At 36.3% G+C, this 20,015-nt stretch overlaps 1 protein-coding gene across 1 annotated transcript in view; it reads right to left on the bottom strand.

Annotated features, from left to right (window-relative positions):
- LOC135222815 (DNA-dependent protein kinase catalytic subunit-like) overlaps positions 1-20,015 on the bottom strand; it is a 763,170-nt gene that overhangs the window by 282,454 nt on the left and 460,701 nt on the right. Inside the window, exons 31-32 of the mRNA XM_064261121.1 lie at positions 8,835-9,394; positions 1,379-1,523 (exon numbers count right to left, since the gene is read on the bottom strand). Of these exons, the coding sequence (XP_064117191.1) occupies positions 1,379-1,523; positions 8,835-9,394 (705 nt within the window). The remainder of the gene's footprint in view (positions 1-1,378; positions 1,524-8,834; positions 9,395-20,015) is intronic.

The raw sequence follows: 20,015 nt of genomic DNA, 5'->3' as shown, positions 1-20,015 counted from the left end.
GTACATAAATTATTTGCTCCAGATAGGCCTTTATAGACCAATTTGTACATACTCTGAATTTGTATCAAATTCATTACATGATACCCTATTATTTTGTATTACCTTCAAGTATAATTAATTCTAAGTCATACGTTAAGTCTTAGAATAATTAATAATAATAAGTTTAAGTTTAACTATTGTTCCTAAAATATTTTTGCAGTAAGTAAATTTATATTTAAATGAATTTCAGTTTTCATTTCTCCTCTTAAGTTTACTTATTATTCAGCAGGCTTGGATAGTATTCTCTGGTAAATTTTTACCGGCGAACACAGGTCGACCCAGAAAAGGGATTTTGACGAAGGAAAAATCTATTTCTGTGGAGAGACCTGTGTCGCCCGGTGAAACCCAACCCTTTTGGTAGTTTCCCTTCCCTACACCTATCCAAGCCATAAAAAAGGTATCTAAAACATCAGGATTGCAGATGTCGCTCGCGTCAGGTATTAACAGTAGTAGTACGAGGGCGATGTAGGTGTGATCATTGACTCGGCTCACCCCATATGGAGGTTTTTGAGAGGGAAGACTCTAAATGGCAGGAGACCTGTGAATAGTGGCTTTCACACGCCCCCAACTTTATACTCGACACCCTTTGGGTGCTCGCGCGAGGGTAGTAACCTCTGCATACCAATGCTAGCTTTTTTCGCTGGTATATTTAGAAACTATTTATACCAGAAAAGTAGATAGCAGGAACCCTTTTCACCGGGTGCCACAGGTCTCTCCCCAGAAATAGATTTTTCCTTCGTCAAAATCCCTTTAATAACAATATTTTTATCATTCTCTTTTAATTTTTTAACTTATGTGGGATACACAATGAGATGGAAGAAAAGAGGCTAGTCTATAGTAATATGGTCTCTCAAAAATGGAACTCATATGATACAGGAGATAAATGAATAAATTTTTTATGGGTGAAAATTTGGGGGTCACACACAATATGTGAGATCACACATTACACGAGTATATACAGTATATTTAAAGTATACAAGTTCTGCTTGAGACAAGTCTGGAAATATTAAAATATACAATATGTTGAACAAAATTAAATTATCTAATGAGAATTCCTGAAATAATTAACCTGTTTCAATTCCAAATGACCTCAACAGCAAGTAAAGCCAATCTGATTTTCTAACCAACAACAAAACTGTCTAAAGGGTCAAGAATAAGATTTCAGTTTCATAAATTGTTACATAATAGTTGACTGATATCAACGACTCATAGTTTTAAACCTCTACAGGAATGATCCATAACTTTTTTTCTAACCTGATTTTGGCACATTAATTTATTCACAATATGTTATTCCTTAAAGCAGAAACATATAAAATTAAATAGTTCCTTCTCAACTTACCTCCTTTGGTAAAGTCATGATTTTGGCTTCAACAATGTGGTTGATGACAGCAACAAGATTAGCCATGGTTTCATGTTCATTGTAATCACTTTGATCTAGATTGAGGGTCATTAGTTCACCATCAAAGTCTCCAAAAATTTGCATCCTATCAAAACACAGAGTGAGAATGGTGAGTAAAATTTGATCACATTATGAAAATAAAAACGGATAAATACCAATTTCTGACAAATTTATTTTTTAAACACTTACCTCTCAATATTATGATAGCTGTAATTCCTGCATCTGGTGGGAGGATAAGAGTGCAAAACTAAAAAATTAATAGGATCGTTTAGTTTTAATGGTCTATTAACCAGTTTAACATTCAGTTCTTTCTGTCTATATTAGTGGGGAAGTTGGTGTGGGGAGGGGGGATACATAGTAGATATGAAAGTACAGTGCTCCCCAATTTTCAAGCGATAATAGGTTTCAGAAACTGCCATCAAAATGCAAATATCCCTTTTAAAAATCCTTATAACTGCCAAATACCTTTTAACCATAAAAGTAAAATGCATATAACTGCCTATTTTAACATTTTCAATTCATAATTTGATAGTTCAAATAAAAACATACCTTAAATTATCATACTAAAACAATTTAATATCATTTCAAACAAAAATACATCCCATACCATCATCCAAAAAACCCATAGTAATTTTACATTACAGTACTCTCCTACTACCATGGTTTTAAAGTCGGCTATATACACCCATAAAATGTCTATAACTGCCTATTTTAACAGCTCATTGCCAAATGCGGATGACATTGTGTTGTGTTCAGAGGGGAAGGAGGAGTTGGAGGGGAGGTTGGAGAGGTGGAGAGCAGCACTTGAGGAAGTAGCATAAGATTGGGTAGGGAAGAAATAAAGAAAGTACAGAAGTTCAAGTACTAGGGTCCGTATTAGAGGATAGTGGAAGCATGGACCAAGAGGGGAGACACCGAATTCAGGCAGGATGGAATAACTGGAGGTCTGCATCAGGGGTCCTCTGTGACAAGAAGGTCCCTCTGAAATTGAAAGGAAAGTTCCATAGGACAGTGGTCAGACCAGCAATGTTATATGGAACAGAAACAGCAAGTATGAGGAAAACAGAGGAGAGGATGGATGTAGCAGAAATGAGAATGTTGAGATGGATGTCGGGAGTAACAAGGGAAGATAGGATTAGAAATGAGTATATAAGAGGATCGACAAAGGTAGCTGAAATATTGAAGAAAATACAGGAAGGAAGGCTTCGATGGTATGGACACCTGTTACGAAGGGAGGAACGTCATGTTGGAAGACATACGATGGAAATGGAAGTGCGGGGTAGAAGGAAGAAAGGAAGACCAAGAAAGAGATGGCGTGATTGTGTAGGGGAAGATATGGAATTGAAAGGTATAAATGAGAACGAGGCATAGGACAGAAATCGATGGAGACGACTCATTCGCAATGGTGACCCCATATAAAAATGGGTTTAAGCTAGGAAGAAGAAGAAGAAGAATTACCAAACTTGATAGTTCAAACTAAAATATACCTCTAACTATTATCCCAGAACACCCTAATATTATTTCAGTCATGTTGCAAAATTATGTACCAGCCTACAGCTGTTATTCTTAAGGATCCCCTATCATTCAGATGTACATTATCTTTAGGCTGCGTAACTTTATACATCATTCTGCGCCTACATTTTATGTACTTTGATATTTTCCTGTTTAGTAAGATCATTTTGAAATGGTATTTACTGTACATGTATGTATTTTAGGATTGTACTATTGTATAGCACATATCTAAAATATATGTGGGTATGTAGTCTAGAACGTCGGGACACATATGTGCCTCCAAACAGAATGCTATGTTTGTTATATCATGTACTTATTTTCATGATACCATACAAATAAATTTATGATAAAAATATTATTTACTACATTGAGTTCTTGGTTTATGTCGTATTGTGGTTAGTCCTTGCCATCTCCCTTAAATTTATTAAAATATTCTTCTGCCAGCTCTCTCTCTCCCTCTCAGTACACATATATCATTAAAAATTTTAAAATCCAAAGTTCTTATGTAGGCAATTGAAAACCTCCAGGCTCCAGTAATGTAGCATTTTTTCTGTGACAATCTCTCTCTCTCTCTCTCTCTCTCTCTCTCTCTCTCTCTCTCTCTCTCTCTCTCTCTCTCTCTATCTCTATCTCTCTTTCTCTCTATCAAAGAAATAGGAATTACTGTTATCATAAACTTTCATGAACAAAATTAAAGATAATTCCATTAATAAATTAGTTTTTTATAGCAACTAAATCATTTTCCTAAATTTTTTTCAGAAATAAGCGTCGATCAGCTGATTCTCAGAACGAAAACAAAAGACAAAAACACTGATTACTGTATTTTGTTGTGTTTATACTTTAATATTACAGAACAGTACTGTAATTAGTAGAGTAAATAATTTTTTTATCATAAATGCACTAGTCATTCATGAAATATATACATATACATAAAGTGTTGTAAGAAGAATTGCTAGATAATATACTTTTGTTTGCAGATTCTCTCTCTCTCTCTCTCTCTCTCTCTCTCTCTCTCTCTCTCTCTCTCTCTCTCTCTCTCTCTCTCTCTCGTCAGTACTGTACTGTACATATGCTTTTTAAGAAAATAATATCAATTACTGTACCACAAACAAAAAATACAAAAATTATATTATATAATAAGTTAGACCATGCTTTATTCAAGCAGAGAACTCCTTATGTAACAGTGTACCACACCGACAAAGCGGAGGCTGAAGCACATGTGAAAGGAGACTGAAGTGCTGAAAATGTAGTAGTTGGCACCCAATGAGGCAGCCGGCGATAACGTCGCAAGCATCTGAAACACTGAAGATGGGGCAGCTGGTACTAATGCCCAAAAAATACACAAGGAGGTGCTGGTGATAATGCCTGAAGCACAAAATATGAGGCAGCTGGCACTAACGGCTGGCCAACACCCAAGGAGAAGCTGGAGTTAACACCAATAGTGTCTGAAGCGCCAATGATATGGTGGCTGGTGCTAACATCCAAAAACTGCCCGAGGAGATGCTAGCAATGATGGCACACGCGTGAAAAGCGATGATGATGTAGTGGCTGGCGCTATCACCAGCTAAATGTCTAAGGCACAGCGCAAATGGCCCAATGAAGTAGCACCTGGTGCTAACACCAAGTTAACGGCCACTGAAACAGTGGTGCTAACACCCCAAGCACCTGAAACGCTGACGATGTGGCAGGTGGGGAGGTTAACGCAAACAGTGAAAGCATCTGAAGCACTGACGAAATGGAGGCTGGTTAACGCAGCAAGCATCTGAAGTGCCAATGACGTAGCAGATAGCATTAACACCCAGTAAACTCTGGCGTAAATGTCAAAAGCACTTGAAGCGCCAATGAATTGGTGGCTGGTGCTAATGTCCAGTTAACCCCTGAGGAGCCAGTGGCGCCAATGCCAAAGGTGTCTGAAGAGCTGAAGATGAAACACCTGCTTGAGAAGAAGCCAGATCTCTGTGCTGCTGAAACAGTAGCAGTCAATAAATTCAGGTTCAAAGCCTGTTCAGGGAAGCAAGCAAGCACTGATGCTGTAGAGGAGACCTAACGCGACACAGCACCAAAGAGTGCAGTGATCTAGTTCTAGGATATGCAGACCGATGGCTCGTACTCTTAATCCCTGATGCAGAAATAAACCTCCTGCATGCTAGCATAATGACAAGGTAAAGGACTGGCAGTCCAGAAGGAGAAACAGTCTGGCGTCAAAAGATAGCTATTGAGAAGCAATCTAAGCACATCATGGGAATAGCTAGCGCAGACCTAATCAGTCTCTGAAAAGCTGACTACACTACCTACACTTCTTCAGCATCTAAGTCCAATCAGAAACCTCAGCTAATCAGAGGGAAATCCTGGAGAAGCAGGGGTGATGGTAGAACCTCCTGGTCCCAGATATGAAGGGAGTTTCAACTCCTCTAAAAAAAAGACTTCACTGAAAGCAAACACCCACTAACCATACAATACACTGATCACAGTGATCATTACCAAAACAACCCTTGTTACTACATTTTACAGTCTATATCATGACGATGTAATCTGAAACATAAAGCCAGGTATAGACCCTCTTACCTTACAGCCTTAAAACCATCTTTATCCTTTTTGGATGACATCTTCAATAATAACAAGAACCAAGATAATTGAAATCACAGAATACAAAATAGGATGAATCCATTAATGACCACAATCTTAACCACACTCATTACGTCCTTGTGTACCGATGACACAGGAAAAACTGAATGGTAAACAATAGATGCTTGAATCACTAGAAAGGGATGGGTTAATAAGACAGTTAAAACTAAATGATCCTATTAATGTTTTAGTTTGTAGTACACTACCATCCTCCAATCCTCCCACCAGAAGTGGGAAACATAGCTATCATAATAGAGAGGTAAGATTCATTTAGAAAACAGGTTTTGATGTAGGAAAAACCTACTTTTAGTGGTTGCTGTTGAGTCCTCAAGGAGTATCCTTTCCATGGTCTATCCAGAGCTCCATGGTAACCAGACTAACGTCAAAAAATTTTTGACCCTGGACCAAAAATGTTTTTGGGTTGTTGGGATTAGAATCCAAGAACTTTTCATCAATTGTCAGTTTCTTTGCAAAGCTCCTTGAGGACAAGACAGCGACTACACTATCAAAAATCAGGTTTTGACATAGGAAAAACCTACTTTTGGTAGTCACTGTTGAGTCCTCTAAAAACCCCCACTTCCCTGACAAACAGAAATGGGTTATGGGTAAAGCATCATCCTACACTGACCAACAGAAAAGTAAGGCATTTTATGGCATTTTGATCAGATATTGGTCATATTCATATGTAAACAATATGACTATGTATGTGGATAACCACTTATTCTTCCTGCGGTTTTGATGTTGGTAAACTGAGTGTTATTGTTCACTGAGGATAATAGAAAGTGCCCTCTTATCCCGAGTTCATTTACACTCTATCTAGTGTTATAATGTTTATCATTACAACACAATACCTAGCCACAAGACAAGTTCAGGGAATTCTTTGAAATTAGTCTGGTCACAATGGGAGTTCTGGATAGACCAAGAAAAGGGTAATCCTTGAGGACAAGACAGTGACTACAATATAAAAAAAATATGGATTTCCCATATACCATTGCAATATTTCTTAAAATTAAATAGTATTTTTCATGGATATAAAAACCTAAACCTTATATAAGAATATTTTTAAGCAAATTAAAGCTTGTAAAGAAGATGGTTACAGGTGTGCATATTATTATGGAGATGAGTCCTAGTTTCTCAATCACCTGGATACTAAGTTTTCCATGTTACAAAAAAGTAATAAGTGATTATAAGTGGGACCTGGTAAATAATATTTAAGATTGCAATGTCAATGAAAATTTAATTCACTTAGGGGAACCTGTTTCTCCTACTTAAGTACATGAGATACACCTCTGTAGGTAAAATTTATCAGCATAAAATCCTAAATAACAAGTAATTCTGTTCCTAACCACCTTTTTCTTTCAAAGGGAAGGATGAGGGAGTTAAATCCTTAAATTATGACCTTCAGATAGGTTAATGTGTATGTATTTCACCTGTATTCTACAGGACCAGTATGAATCATGGCTACAGGATGTCTGCAGAGTGGAGGACGATGAAGAAGAGACCAGGCACCATCACTTCCACTCTACATATTACACATATCAAAACCCTTTGGAGAGGGCAATGCCAGCTTCAAGGTTACAATAGACTATTTAACCTTTAAGCTGGGAAGCAACTGTGCACTCAACTTCAAGTTAAAATTGCACTAAAAAAATTCTCCAAGAACTCTCTCCCAGTCATATGGTTATCAAAACCTAAGGCTTGGTTGACTTATTATTTTTGAGAACTGGTTCTTCAACAATTTTAGATCAGTAGTGGAGGAGTTTTGTACAGAAAAGGATTTCGTCCTTTAAGATCTTTCTTATTTTAGACAAAGCTCCTGACTGCTTTTGTTTACCTACTCCCAACACCATCTTTACCTTGCAAACAATGGACCATAATCACTACCATCTTGAGGTGCTACTATCTTAGGTAAACCCTTAACCAGGTTATAAATGCAATAATTCAGGGCAACATATCTACAATCCTTGACTTTTAGAACAGCTACAATATCTAGATGGCATTCCTACATATAAACAGTGCTTGAAGTGAAATTTCCGACATATGAATAGTGTTTGAAAAAGGCTATACCCTCAACGTGTTCACAATTTCAAAGACTGCTGAGAGGGATGTGAACAATTGATGGAACTTCATGAGAAGTAGCACCATGCACAGGAGCAGGCACCAGAATCTAAGCCAGGACAGTTCACCAACAATAAGATGCAGCAGGCCTTCAAGCGTAAGTTTGATTTGATTTATAGATTTTTGCCATTATGCCAACTAAGGCCATTCAGTGCTGAAACGGAAATTGACACTAAAAGGTTTAAAAGATGTTACAGGAGGAAAACCTCGCAGTTGCACTATGAAACAATTGTTAGGAGAGGGTGGACAGAAAGATGGATGAGAATATGAATGGAGGTACAGTAACGAAGAACCTTAAGTAATGCCTACATTACACCGAGTGAGGTGTACTGACGGCTTAGGAAGAAAGCTCTTACACCTTTTGTAGATGTGGATCCTGATGCTGAATGCTGCAAAGCTTATGGGGCAATGTGTGACTCGGTTGTTCTTTATATGATGCTTTTAGATGAAAAGAGCAATAAAGTTCAAGGCACTTTCAAACAATTCTTGTGACAACCTGTAAACTCAACAGATGCAATTCAACCATTAACATCAGAATCAGCATAATCTCCTCTTTTTCCATGTACCTTCTCCACCCCACTGAGCATACTGATGTTGCCCATCAGATAAAGAACAGTTAATGTAAATTGTTGAGGTTTTATTGTCATTCTTTATAATTAAAATGTTTGAATATTAAAAACCATTTAAAAGGTTGAAATATCAAACACCATATTATAATAATGTTGTTGTTAAGATGTTTATTGGTTATAGTATCTAGGTGATTTTTTAAAGGGTTTATTAATTTAAGTAATTTTTAAAAATTCAAGTCAAGAACCTTGGTACAAATTAATGAAGTAAGGTGAGGTATTTCTATGCTTTCATCCTAATGTCTTTCTTCTGACAACCCCCTGCAGTTGGAGCTGTCAAGACTACAAAAAATGAGTTTACCAAAAGGGCCTTAAGGTGCAAAATGCACATGCGAAACCCTTCTTGAAGTATATGCAGTGCAGCTGCTTCATTTCTATGCACTGACATTGAATTGGGGATTCACACACACACACAAGGATTGACTAATTAAAGTAATAAGTCTGTATATATAAAATTTTATCTAATAAAGATATATATAAAAAAAATTGCGGTGCACATTTACAGGATTACTGACCTTTCTCTTGCGTCTTCTGTCTGTGACATGGCTAAAACCACAGAGTTATTGAAGTCAAACTGACTGAGATCTTCCCTTAAGCTGCTGTCAGCAAGATAATGTGATAGATTGAATTGGAAGGTTCCTGCTCCCATTCCAGTTCCACCTGCCCCAGCAGACACTTTCAAGCTTTGTCGCAAAGCAACAAATCTCTTCTTACTTCCAGGCTTGAAATTTACTTCCACATCAAATTCATGCTTCACATTGCAATCAATTAGACTTTCCCATATAGCCTCTCCTTTGGCTGCATTGGCTTGGAATAAGAACTGTGTGTAAAAACGCAAATCATTTTGTACACACACAAGAACTGCAATGATAGCATTATAAGATGCACAGGCACACAGTCGCCTCCACTCAGCATTTGTCTGATCATGCCGTAATTCTCCTTTTGATATCTTGGAAGCACACCGAAAGACTTCCTTGGTCATTTCTTTACCTGTTTTATCTGCTGGGCAAAACGCTGCACTAACCTCAGAGCCTGGAGCAAACAACTTTTCACGAGGCAACCTTGAATACATGACCTGCAAAGTAATTACAGAATGGTATATTTATCAAAAGAAATTTATATCTTCAAAATGGTACAATGGGTCAAACGGGCTGCTATTATGAGTGTTTGCAAAATTGCAATACTACAGGTAAACAATCCTTTACCTGAAATACTTGAGCTTAGTTGTGTTTCAGTTTTAGGAATTTTTTTTTATTTTGGAACTGTGGGGTCGGGAGCATAATCAAACATCACTATTGCAGCAAAAACATTATTTTTTTTTCTTTTTTCATGTTTTCATCATACAGGCTGTCTCTGGTTACCGCAGAATTGGTTAACAGTGATCCAGTTTTATGGCACCCATAATATCGGCGATTTATGACACCCAACATGTTCCAGTTATTGGCGCATAAGGTGCCAATAATAGTTATGGCATCGTAACATACCTAAAAGAGGTGCCATTAACCAGTTATGAGCGGCATAAATTGTCTAGTTTCAGTTAATGGCAGTTTACACTTATCAGCACCCCACTGAGCATTGAACACCACCCCCCCAAAAAAAACTAGTAACCGTGGATGCCTGTAGTTATTTATTCATTATACAGGTAGCCCACGGTTAGCATCGAATCAGTTTCATGGAGGTTGTCAAAAATACTAATAAAACATAAGGTATTTTAAGGTATTTTTTTATGGCACAATTTTTGGTTAACAGCGCCACAAGCGCTGTTATGTCTAACAAGTACATACATTTGTAGAGATACTGTTCAGACCATAGTAAAGCTTATGCAAATGATAATTAAAAATTTGATTGTATTATTAAATAGATATTAGGGTAAACTATATAACCATGATGCTGTTCTATGCCGCCACCTGCCACTCTTCCAAAAACAGTTAAAAAAGTGAAAATTTAGCGATTGATGTGTTGATTTTATAAATGTTCATGCTTTTTAAAATTTAGCGATTGATGTGTTGATTTTATAAATGTTCATGCTTTTATGTTTAAAATGTGTATGAAAATATATTATGTATAGGGTATCTTTATTTTTGTACATAAATATGATACAAAGGCAGCTTTTGTAACTACCCTCCGCATTATCAGAGGATATTTTTTCATGTTTGTTCTCGTCCGCCGCTGTTCCGAAAAATGCATTTACAAAGACTTCACGTGGTTATATTTTATTAATTTGGAAGCTCAATATAACTAATTTTATTAATGAACTTCAGCCTTTTGTTATAAGTTTTCATGCTTTTGTTTAAAATGTGTATGAAAAATGGATTACAGGGTATCTTTTTATTTATGTACATAAATATGATACAGTGGCAGTAAGCATGTTCATTTGAAGTCTTTGTAACAGCCCTTCACATGATGAAGAGAATAGGTTGTTCAGTCGAGCCCGAATAATAAAATTTTAATTTATATCATTGAATCCCGTTTTTATAAATTTTATTTACAATTGTTGCATAAATTCATTTTAAAAGACAAAACTTGCATATACATTCATTTTTGCAACATTAATATTTGTTTGTTTTCTCCATGGGATAGAAGTACGTACAAAATATAACTGTGCAACTCAGCTAATTTTTTGCTTTATTACACGAGCAAAAAATTAAGGTACGACCGTACGAGCTCAAGATATTTTGCCATATTTAACTCAATTCTGAGAGAATTTTCTTGCTTCTAGTTAGCATAAATGAATAGCTAGGTACTTGACTTATATGAGGTAAGGTCATTTTTCCTTGAGTAAAAAAAATTACGTGATTCCATTCACAAATTTCCTTTATATCATCGTAATACGAACTTTACATTATTTATCTTTTATCAGCGTGACACCAACAGTAAAATGTGTTCTTTCAAGCACAGTAGTTTTAATTAAAATGATTTTAACTCAATTTTATCTATGGTTGTGTTTGATCCCATAAGTTTACTGGAGTTTTATCCTTGTTGCCAATGCACGATAATGGTCATTAGTAGCTTGAACACTTTTCTCAGCTTCAGCTACAACTAGATTTAAATTTAACAGTATATTTCCTTATTGATCTTTAATTTATAGTGAATAAAGTTACTACATTAAGATATCTCAGTCCTATTCTACACAACATCATTTATAACAACTACAGTAATTGTTTACTATGGTACAATAGTTAAAATATAAGCCAAACCGGATGTTGTTGTTATCCAGTTCAGTTGTACTTAAAAAAAAATTTTGTTTCTCGTTCGGTTGTTCATAGCTGTACACGTTTATGCAACGAGTATAGCATTCAAACCATACTTTCATCATAATCTTTTGCTATTTCTGAACTTATTTAACTGGAAGATGGCATAAAGTTAGGCTATTGTAATTTGGTATCTCCCGTAAAATCAGATTATTGTAAGACGAATGATCGTAGCTTGAACACTATAGCTACCTGTATACTGTATACAACCTTATTATATCTTTACAGAGAGAGAGAGAGAGAGAGACCACTGAATGGCAACATCATATATCTGACCGTCAAGAGTGAAATTATGAATTACTTCTGAGACAAAGATAATAATAATGGGGAGAGAGAGAGAGAGAGAGAGAGAGAGAGAGAGAGAGAGAGAGAGAGAGAGAGAGAGAGAGAGAGAGAGAGAGAAAGTAATGTTATTGTTATCATTTAATCTCATTAAACTTATTATTTGAAAACTAGTACTATATGTTATTATTTCACCATAAAATGTAGTAATGCCCTTAAAGATATACTGTATACATACACTTCCAACCCAAACGGAGGACGAAAGTTACCACTATGACATGCGTATGTCGTGTGGCAAATGAGAGAGAGAGAGAGAGAGAGAGAGAGAGAGAGAGAGAGAGAGAGAGAGAGAGAGAGAGATTCATCCATATTTAAGAGTGAAATGGATAGATTATTGTATTTCTTTAAAATACTATCACCTATGAATTTTGAAAATAGTCATATTATTATTATTATGAAAACATTAATAAATATATGCATGTACCATAGAAATTCTCTTATCTCAGTAAAAGAGAGAGAGAGAGAGAGAGAGAGAGAGAGAGAGAGAGAGAGAGAGAGACAGATGAGAGAGAGAGAGGAGGCGAGAGAGAGAGAGAGAGAGAGAGAGAGAGAGAGAGAAATTACATGAACTTGAGTGAGCAACACAACCTAATTGGCAACTCTCTCTCCTCCTATCATATTACTTGATATATTTGACAGTTGTGGACCCCAGCCCCATTTACGGGCTGCTCTGTGAGCAAGAGCCTGTGCTGACACAAGGTCAGCTTAATCAAAAACAACAACAACAACAACCCCCGCCCCTCAGTTTGGCTACCTGGAGTTCAAAGACAGACGCAGAGTAGAATGGATTTTCTTTCATGCTTACATAATTTTTTTATTTATAAACTAAAAATCTTATTAATTCACTTTAGTATTTTCTTTAATGAATTGATATTTTTGCTGTTTACATTAATATTGATATTTGAAAATTAGTTAATCATTTATTTATCATATAAAAACATACATCTCTGGAAGAGAGAGAGAGAGAGAGAGAGAGAGAGAGAGAGAGAGAGAGAGAGAGAGAGAGAGAGAGAGAGTTATCCTTATTTGAAAGAGTTAAAGGGAAAGATTATTGTAGCATTTCTTTAAAATCACAAATGATTTTTGTAATTAGTTTTATTATTATTATTATTTGAAAATATTAATAAACATATTATACATACATGTACCATAAAAATCTCTCATCTCAGTAGAGAGAGAGAGAGAGAGAGAGAGAGAGAGAGAGAGAGAGAGAGAGAACCACACTCCCTCCCCTCCTGTCACATTGCTTGATATATTTGACCAGCTGTTGGACCTCAGTCACCACAGCTTGGTACCTGGAGTTCAAAAGAAAGATGCGTGAAGACTGGGATTTCCTTCATTCTTACATAATTTTTTAATTTATAAACTGAAATCTTACTAATTCACTATAGTATTTTCTTTAACGAATTGATTGCTCTTTACATTAATATTAATATTTAAAAATTAGTAAATCATTTATTTATCATACAAAAAACTTACATCTCTGTAAGAGAGAGAGAGAATTATTACTGCTATTATGTGATATCATTTAATCTTATTAAACTTACTAATACAGTATTGACCAATACTAATATTTTAAAATTAGAAAATCATTTTCGTGTCATAAAAATGTATTCAGGATTACTTTGAAATTATACTAATACAATCTATTAAGATTAATGTAGTAACATGATAATAATTTAAGGTAAATTTGATGTAGGATGTTACATAAGGTATACATTTGGTGTTTCTATTTCTTCCTTCTTTAATCTCTATCTCTCTCACTCTCTCTCTCAGCAAAAGAATTGATAGACAGGCAAACAGATTGTTCAGTCCTCTCTTTCTCTTTTCTCTGGAAAAGCTATATGTATTTATGGGAGGGGAAGAAGTGTTGCCTACAGAAGTTCATTTCAATCTTTTGATATCATGAGCATTATTTTCTCTCTCTCTCTCTCTCTCTCTCTCTCTCTCTCTCTCTCTCTCTCTCTCTCTCTCTCTCTCTCTTATTGACTGTTTATATATTTCTAATGGTAAAATTTTTCAGATGACTTTGAAATGATATTAATAATACCATTTCAATGGTATATTTGATGTAGGATGATACTTTAAGTATAAATTTGGTATTTGAACTTTCAAGATAGGCACATATAAGCATTTTTAGAGGGGAGTTCTAACTATTTGCAAGTTCGCACTATTCATTGGGGTGTCTGGTACCCATCGCCCGCGAATACGGGGAACACTGTACATAGTAAATTTTTACATTACAGAATCTCCTAGAAAGTGGCCGCACTACTTATGTAGTAGTACGTACCTACTATGAAGGATTACATAGTTTATCCAGACCTTAAAGGCTCTCCTCAAGCTGGACTTTGTTACCAGGGGTTATGATGCACAACAATTTCAAAACAAGAAGTAAGAAAATACCAGTAGTATTTAGTACATTTTTTCACTGTACATACCTATAGTACGGATACTACATACAGTACCGTACGTACTGTAGTACAGTAAGTAGTGTGTTGTTGTACGTACATACTAGTAGTACTATAGGTACTCTACACTAATACTTACTGATTACATACATACTACTATTACTGTACAAACTACATACATACTTTACAGTTCTAATGTTAATACTACATACTTTTTGCATTACAGACTAATACAATATGTTCCTACTTTACAAATTCATCAACAACTGTAAGTATGTACCCTGCAGTGCAAACTACACTACATACTGATATGTATACTACTACATAAAAATACTACTTACTATGTATAACATGGAATGGAGGTATGTATGTACATATGTATTGTAGAAAACACCCAAAGGATTAAAGGCAAGGCTTTCATCATTTTACAGTATACAGTAGTATATTGTACTGAAGTATACTATGTACTACAGTAAATCATATACATATGCATGTATGTAGTAAATACTACATATTTATGTGTTATTCATGGCACCGAAATGCTTATGGCACTGAGACACTTATGGCGCTCTTATGGCGCCGATAACCGCTTATTGGCGCCATTAGTATATTTTTCTCCCTTAGACTTTCATGCTTCGCTCCCGTTGCCAATGAAAAAAGTTGACTCAAGTGGCAGACCCTGCTATACAGTGGGATTAATAAGGTTGAAAGAAGTAGTAACGTTCAGTTCTTGTTTTTCCTCTGGATTTCTTACTCAACAAGTGCCAAGCCTCGTTCTCGCCTCGAAGTCAATCAGCAGTGCGTTCCACTCAGATTCTGGGAGCCCCCCTACATTCTCTTCACTCTCCCACAGTTGTCATTTCACTAATTACAGGCATTCCCTGGTTATTGGCAGATCTGTTAACCCTTTAACTCCGATTGGACGTATTAAACGTTGACGAAAATTGTCTGTCGGGTGCCGAACCAACGTATGGTATGTCGACGAAAAAAAGTTCTTTTTTAAAAATTTGCGGAAAAATAGTTATAGGCCTACTAGGCGAAAACTTTTGAATCGCGCCTAGGGGGATGCTGGGAGCACACGGATCAAGACGTTGCTTTGTTTACAATCGTTACCCAGGCGCACAAGCGTGAATTTCTTTCTTCTCGCACTAAATAACATCAACGACACATCTCGGAAATTATTTCGTCACGTTGACATAATATTTGCACCATTATATATTAGCCGTTACATGGAGTATTATATATGAAAATGTGCGCAATTTCATGTAGAATACAACTAAAAACAACTCATAGTTGTAGCTTTCATCAGTTTTGAAATATTTTCATATAAATAACGATAAGTGCCAAAATTTCAACCTTCGGTCAACTTTGACTCTACCGAAATGGTTGAAAAATGCAATTGTAAGCTAAAATTCTTATATTCTAGTAATATTCAATCATTTACATTCATTTTACAACAAATTGGAAGTCTCTACCATATTTTGATTTATGGTTAATTTATGAGAAAAAACTTTTTCCTTATGTCCACGCAGTTACACTTCCGAAAAAATCATAAATTTTTTCGTCCGATTGTCGTAATGTTTGCACCATGTTAAAATAGCCATTACATAAAGTTTTATATATGGAAATGTGCACAATTTCATGTAGAATACAACAATAAACAACCCGTGGTTGTAGCTTTTATCAGTTTTGAAATATTTTCATATAAATAACAATAAGTGCCAAAATATCAACCTCGGTCAACTTTGACTCGACTGAAATGGTAAAAAAACGCAATTGTAAGCTAAAACTCTTACATTCTAGTAATATTCAATCATTTACCTTTATTTTGCAACAAATTGGAAGTCTCTAGCACAATATTTTGATTTATGGTGAATTTATGAAAAAAAAAAATTTTCCTTACATCCGCGCGTTAACTCTTCCAAATAAATAATACATTTTTTCGTCCGATTGTCGTAATGTTTGCACCATTTTAAATTAGCCGTTACATAAAGTTTTATATATGAAAATGTGCGCAATTTTATGTAGAATACAACAAAAAACAACCTATGGTTGTAGCTTTTATCAGTTTTGAAATATTTTCATATAAATAACGATAAATAGAAAAAATTTGTCCTTCAGTCAACTTTAACTTGACCGAAATGGTAAAAAACTGCAATTGTAAGCTACAACACTTACAGTATAGTAATATTCAATCAATTACCTTCATTTTGCAACAAACAGGAAGTCTCTAGCACAATATTTTGATTTATGGTGAATTTTTGAAAACTGCTTTTTTTTATGTCCGCGCGTTATGAATTCACGCATCATTTTGTGATCATATTTTCTCTGTGTTGCCTTGATTGTTTTACAATGTGTTATATACCAAAATTATTGCAATTTAGTGTACAATACAAGGAACAAAAAAATTGACTCGTTAGCTTTAACCGTTTTGCTCACAGCGAGATTTGTATACAACTATATATGAAATTTTTTTTTGCGCTGTCATATATCCCAATATTTATATATGATAATGATATTTTTTTCATTTCTGATGGTTGCATACTAAACTTCAGGTAATGACAAAAAAAAGGAGCCCTGCCGAGAATGGTAACCCCCCTCCCCGATAACTTGGGACTACCTGTATTGGTATTCCTCGATGGTGTTGTGACGGGTGTTTGAAACCAGTCAATCCTGAAACCAGTGTGTTCGTTTCAAGCCTCGGGGCCCCATCTATGTGGTGGGACTTGCCAAGTTTATGTTGTCATTCAGGGGTACCAATTTTAAATGGACAACTTCTCCAATGTGGCTTTGTCTGCTTTTTGGCGTCATGTCTCCCTCTGATGTTTAGTCATCTGATGATGTTCACCTTGGTTCTCCTTTTTGTTGTATGAAATGAAATTGTCATCAAAATTTTGTTTGAATATTTGATGAATCCCACTCTTCCACGTAATATTTTCTGCTTTAGTAAGAGTAATCTGCTCCTGTGACGTCACGGATGGGATTGTGACATCATGGCTAGTTCTTATGACGACACAGTTTCGATCGATCGACTCTGTGTTTAAGAGAACTACAACCTGTCTTCCACTCCCAGATGTTGGGGTCTCTTGGGAAATTCTTTACTATTTCTTCACACATATGTAAACTGGTGAGGCCCTATGGTCGCTGTTGAAGTCAAAGGAGATCCTTTCGTCATCGTCATCTTCACCTTCTCTTGGTGCTCTCCTTCATCTAGACTTGGGTTTGTTTTGTGTTATGAGTTTCTCTCCAAGACCCTGTTGGTGTTATCATCATATGACATCTCTGTTCGCAGTGTGAGGACATCTCCATCTACAATAAGCATTCCTTTGATGGTGCACAAGTTAACAGTAGGGTACTTAGCATGTATCTGCATAGAGCATCTTATCATATGACATCCCCTGGGTTTATTGTAACATCTCTACCTACTTAGGGAGGAGCCGTGTTAGACCTCTTCACTACAGGGTTCAACAGAAAGCTAGAGATCTACTGTTTAGTGGTACGAGGTCCATTAATTGAGGCAGAGGACTCCCTTCCGCATTCTTGGGTTAACCTGGAAGTTTCCGCCTTTCCTCTGTTCTGTCTGATCAATCAAGTCCTGAACAGAGTAATGGGTTCCAAGAATCTCAGGATGACACTGGTAGCTTCTTCATGACCCCAAGCAGAGTGGTTCCCAGGTCTTTTCTCTCTTCTTTTCACATCTGGAGTCTGTCCAGTATCTCTTTCGAGTGAAAGGTCTTTCTCACAAAGCAGCGACTCTGATGTTTGGCTACCTCAGAAGATCTTGGTCAGCCATATACAAGGGCAAATGAACAGAGTCTGCTGTGATTGGTGTCATTGACAGGATTTCTCTCCACTCAGAATTTCTGTTAAGTAGATAATGATCTTCCTGATCTCTCTCAGAACAGAGGAGATTCTTTCTGTTTCTGCTGTAAAGGGCTACAGGGCTGCCTTATGATTAGTTCTTTGACTGAAAGTAATGGACATCACTTCATCCTGGGAATTTTCAATGTGGTTAAAGAGCTTTGAGCAGTCTTGTTCCCTCACGAACTTAAACCTCCTACATAGGACCTTACTCTGATGGTAAGTAATCTCACTCGAGCATTTGTGTCAATTGTCTTACAGGGAACTGACCTTGAAAACAGTTTTCCTTTTGGCCTTGGCTTCCTCGGAAAGAATTGGAGAGCTCCATTGTCAGGATTATGATGTAAACACACAAGGGGTTGGGGTTCAGTAGCTTTCAAATTTTTCCCAGAATTCGTGGCTAACCTTAAATCCCCTAGGTTCCCAATGACAGATTTGCTTCACTGTCCACTCCTTCCATTATCGAGTTTGTTACCCACGACCTTCAAGAGTTACTGCTTTGCCCTGTCAGAGCACTGTGTTGTTATCTAAAAAGGACTCATCACCTAGATCCCAGTTGCCATAGATATTTTGGTAGCACAAGCCAGGCCAAGAAGAGGTGTCCAAAAATACCTTTTTGTTTAGCTACATGAGCTAATTAGGTAGGAAAGCCTACTCCTGATTGTTAAGTTCTGGCACCATTACTGTGCATGCAGAAGCACATGACATCTGAAGAATAAGTTCCTCCCTGGCATTTAAAAACTTGTCTGTTCATAGAATTTTGAATGTTGATTTCTTCTACCTGAAGAATATTGCCCACACGACCTTGGACACCTTTTCCTTGGGTCCAGTGGTGGCTCAACAAGTGTAACTCATCCAGTGCCTCGCCTAAGATGATAGTGTGGAGGAGGGAATGAGTGAGATGAATTGTCTCTTTCTTCCCTTTTCTCCTCCTTCAATACCTGCAGGAGGTTTGAATAATAGACGCATCATGCACTAGAACTGGCTAGATGCAAGTGAGCATTGCAGTCATACTGTTACAGCCCTTTTTATGATTCATACAACATACAAATCTGCTTCTCAGTAGCTTCAACTCCTCTCTCCAGCAAATGGAGTGAGGATCAGTGACAAACCCATTTCAAGTGGCAGACAAGGTTTGTTGTTTGAACATATACAGTTCTCTTTGACTTTCATTTATGCAATAAATCTGGACATGTTACACTTTATTTAAACCCAGTGGACTAGTGCTACATATAGACAGATCTAACATCTCAAACGCAGGTCCTCTATTTTAGAATCCTTATTCATAAGAAGAATGATCATGTGTGCCGAACCTCCAGTTGGATCAGGATTCTCATACCTCCCTGTAAGTGTGAGTCTATCCTAATGTTAAGACCAAAGGTTTGTTCTCTGTAAGACCAAATGACACATTTTTAATCAATTTGCATTTTTCATAGCTAACAAACCTGAAGTCTTAACATCAACTGCCCACCTCTAGTCACCCCTCTTTTATATATTTGGTTTTCTGCCTTCCAAATATGTAATACCCGTACAGTAGCTCAATAAGATAATGGATTAAAGCATCCGAGCTACCCCCCGCTATAAAAGAATTGTGAATATTTCATTGTATATATCTGTGAATATGTTTTTGCTATAAAGTCCAAGTATATTTATACCCTGTACCCCTTAAACTACTGTAAAATGCTCATAACTGCCTTTTTAGACGGTTCACTTCCTAATTTGATAGTTCTAACAAAAATATATTATAAATTACCATTCTAAAACAAGTAAAAGTCATTTCAAACAGAAATACTACACCCCAAACCATGCCAAACCCCAAGAGTAATCTTTTAGC

Source organism: Macrobrachium nipponense, chromosome 8, assembly GCF_015104395.2.
Source record: "Macrobrachium nipponense isolate FS-2020 chromosome 8, ASM1510439v2, whole genome shotgun sequence".
Taxonomy (NCBI): Eukaryota; Metazoa; Arthropoda; class Malacostraca; order Decapoda; family Palaemonidae; genus Macrobrachium; species Macrobrachium nipponense.
This window is presented reverse-complemented; position numbering and strand designations above follow the sequence as displayed.